The following is a 2,548-nucleotide window of genomic DNA, read 5'->3' on the forward strand; positions in this document are numbered from 1 at the left end:
CCGTATTGTTGCATGCCGGCGCTGACATGATAGATTAGGCCAACCACTGCCCATCATGCACATGAACGCCATAGATAGAAGCGGGAGAGAGCAACAAATCATTGATGCTCTCCAGGTCCAGCACTTGCTTCGGCGTGCTTCCTTGTTCCTTGCTGCTCGCATGCACCATGATTTTTTTTCCATGTAAAATACATCCAAAACATTTTGAAGCTCGCACCGCCGGTGTACACCAGTGAGAAAGAGAGAGATCCCGGTGGAACCGTACGGAGTGCAGATCTGACTCCACCAACTACACAGAGCCACATGTGGCCCAACGTGCGATCCAGTCTGTCTGTCCACCAGCCATAGTACGAACCACGGACACGGACGCAGCACTCCTCTTTCTCCTCTCCTCGTAGAGCGTGATCTCGCTTATCAGACGCGTATTTTAGCACCGCAGCCTACCGTCTGCACTGCAGCGGGGTTCACCGCTCTCATTCGTCTCGCCTGCTTGTATAAGTAAGCGGCAGCTCGCGGCGAGGCCGGCCGGCGCGAGCTAGCTGCCTCTTCTTCCCCGCCGCGCATAGCCATTTCTGGGCGGATCGCGAGAAACCTTCCTTACTGGCGCCGCCGCCGTGACCAGACCGGTACGCGCCCCTTCTCTCCGCCCTCCTCCTCCCTGGCTCGCCTGCATGGCTCCATTTGCATCTCCTTTCTGATACCAGCTCTTCATTTCTGACTTGGCAAGGTTTCGCCTGGCCCAAATTCTTCTTCGGCTTTGCTTCCAAATTCTTGTTCGGCTTTGCTTCCTGCTTCCCATTCCATGGCTGCTTAAAAAAATATAAGAGCCAGTCAATTGCTTCTTGTTCTTCTTCGGATTAAAAAAAAATAAGATGCAAGCACCCTGTTCCTTGGCTTAGCCTTGTCACGCTAGTCTTCTACTCCCTATATAAACAAATATAAGAGCGTTTATATCACTCACTCTTATATTTGTTTTTGGAGGGAGTATTTTGGAGCTTCTAGAGTGAATTAATGATTAATTTTGGACACTGCCTTTTGGGGCAACAACAATAACAGAGCTTTTCTTTTCAGAAAGAATAAACAATAAAAGAGCTTTCCAGGCCGCGTAACCATGGATCTGCTTGCGTCGCCCTTCAAAGGAGTCCTGCACGATGTCAAAGGAAGAGCGGCTTGGTACAAGGACGACTGGCTTGCAGGGCTGCATACCGGCTTCAGGTCAGCTCCCAATATAATTGCCTCCTCTAATTACCATGTATTCTGTCGGTTCTAAATTAATTATACTTTTCTTGGCCGAACTTTGATGTAAAATGACGAAAAAGGGTTTTCCCGCTTTAGATTATAAAAGCAGCGGCCAACAACAAGGTTCATACATCAAACTTGATCTTTGATGTAAATTTGGTCAAGTTTGTAGAAAAATAATACGTCAACATCTACAATATCAAAATTAGTCTCGTTACCTTGATTCTTTAGAAGAAATTACTTTCGTACTTGAGCAACTTTAGTTTAGGACAAACCTATAGCTTCAATTAATTTGCTACATATATTTGGTACTATCTGCGATTCTTTTTACTCCGCATATAAGATTTGTCTGAAGTCAAACTAGGTAAAATTTCACCGAGTGTATATGAAGAAATATCAACATTTAATGTACTAAAGTTATACAATATGAAAATTAAATTTATCACGAATCTAATCATATTGATTAGGTATTTTGAATGTTGCTTTTTTTATAAAGTTAGGTAGACTTTATGAAATCTTGACTTCAAAAAAATCTTATATGAGGAGTAAAAAGAACCGTATGGAGTACTAGCTAATTAGCCACTCTCTTATTACTCTCAGAACATTGGATAGCCCCTTTTTAATTAACCTTTTATTAATGCACCAGGATTTTGGCACCTACCATGTACATATTCTTTGCGTCTGCCCTGCCGGTCATCGCCTTCGGAGAGCAACTGAGCCATGAAACAAGTGAATGTTTCACTCCACCCTCTTAGTTTGTAGTAGTACTGCGATCTCTTCTTCGTGGAACACTTCGGATTGAATTATTCGCTGTTCTTCACATGGAAACTGATTTGGTTCAATTTTCAGATGGGATGCTCAGCACAGTCGAAACATTAGCATCTACTGCGATTTGTGGCATCATACATTCGATACTCGGCGGACAGCCAATGATGATAGTTGGAGTTGCAGAACCTACCGTTATCATGTATACGTATCTCTACAACTTTGCCAAGAAGCAGCAAAGTATTGGAGAAGCGCTATATTTAGCGTGGGCTGGATGGTATGTGCTCGCAGAAACATAATACGCTCAGCCTGGATTATGTTAGTTTTTTTTTCCAGAAAGATCCAATATATCAAATCGTTTCAATAGATGAATCATAAATTATGTATGAGTTTTGCTTTAGTAAACACCCCTAAATGTTTACATGAAACTTAGTGTTACTTAAAATGGCTATCATCACATAAGCCTGGAGATCAAACATATTGAATTTGATTTGGATACATAAGACTTTGTCCGAAGGCTTACTTCGAATCTCCACCTTTAGTT

General features: G+C 42.7%; 1 protein-coding gene across 1 annotated transcript in view; it reads left to right on the forward strand.

Annotated features, from left to right (window-relative positions):
* Positions 1–1,079: 1,079 nt before the first annotated feature.
* The window catches only part of LOC123158963 (boron transporter 4), a 6,402-nt gene continuing 4,933 nt past the window's right edge, over positions 1,080–2,548 (forward strand). The window contains exons 1-3 of the mRNA XM_044576775.1: positions 1,080–1,215; positions 1,886–1,968; positions 2,089–2,281. Coding sequence (XP_044432710.1) covers positions 1,112–1,215; positions 1,886–1,968; positions 2,089–2,281 — 380 coding nt within the window. The 5' untranslated portion in view covers positions 1,080–1,111. The remainder of the gene's footprint in view (positions 1,216–1,885; positions 1,969–2,088; positions 2,282–2,548) is intronic.

This window comes from Triticum aestivum, chromosome 7B (genome assembly GCF_018294505.1).
Source record: "Triticum aestivum cultivar Chinese Spring chromosome 7B, IWGSC CS RefSeq v2.1, whole genome shotgun sequence".
Taxonomy (NCBI): Eukaryota; Viridiplantae; Streptophyta; class Magnoliopsida; order Poales; family Poaceae; genus Triticum; species Triticum aestivum.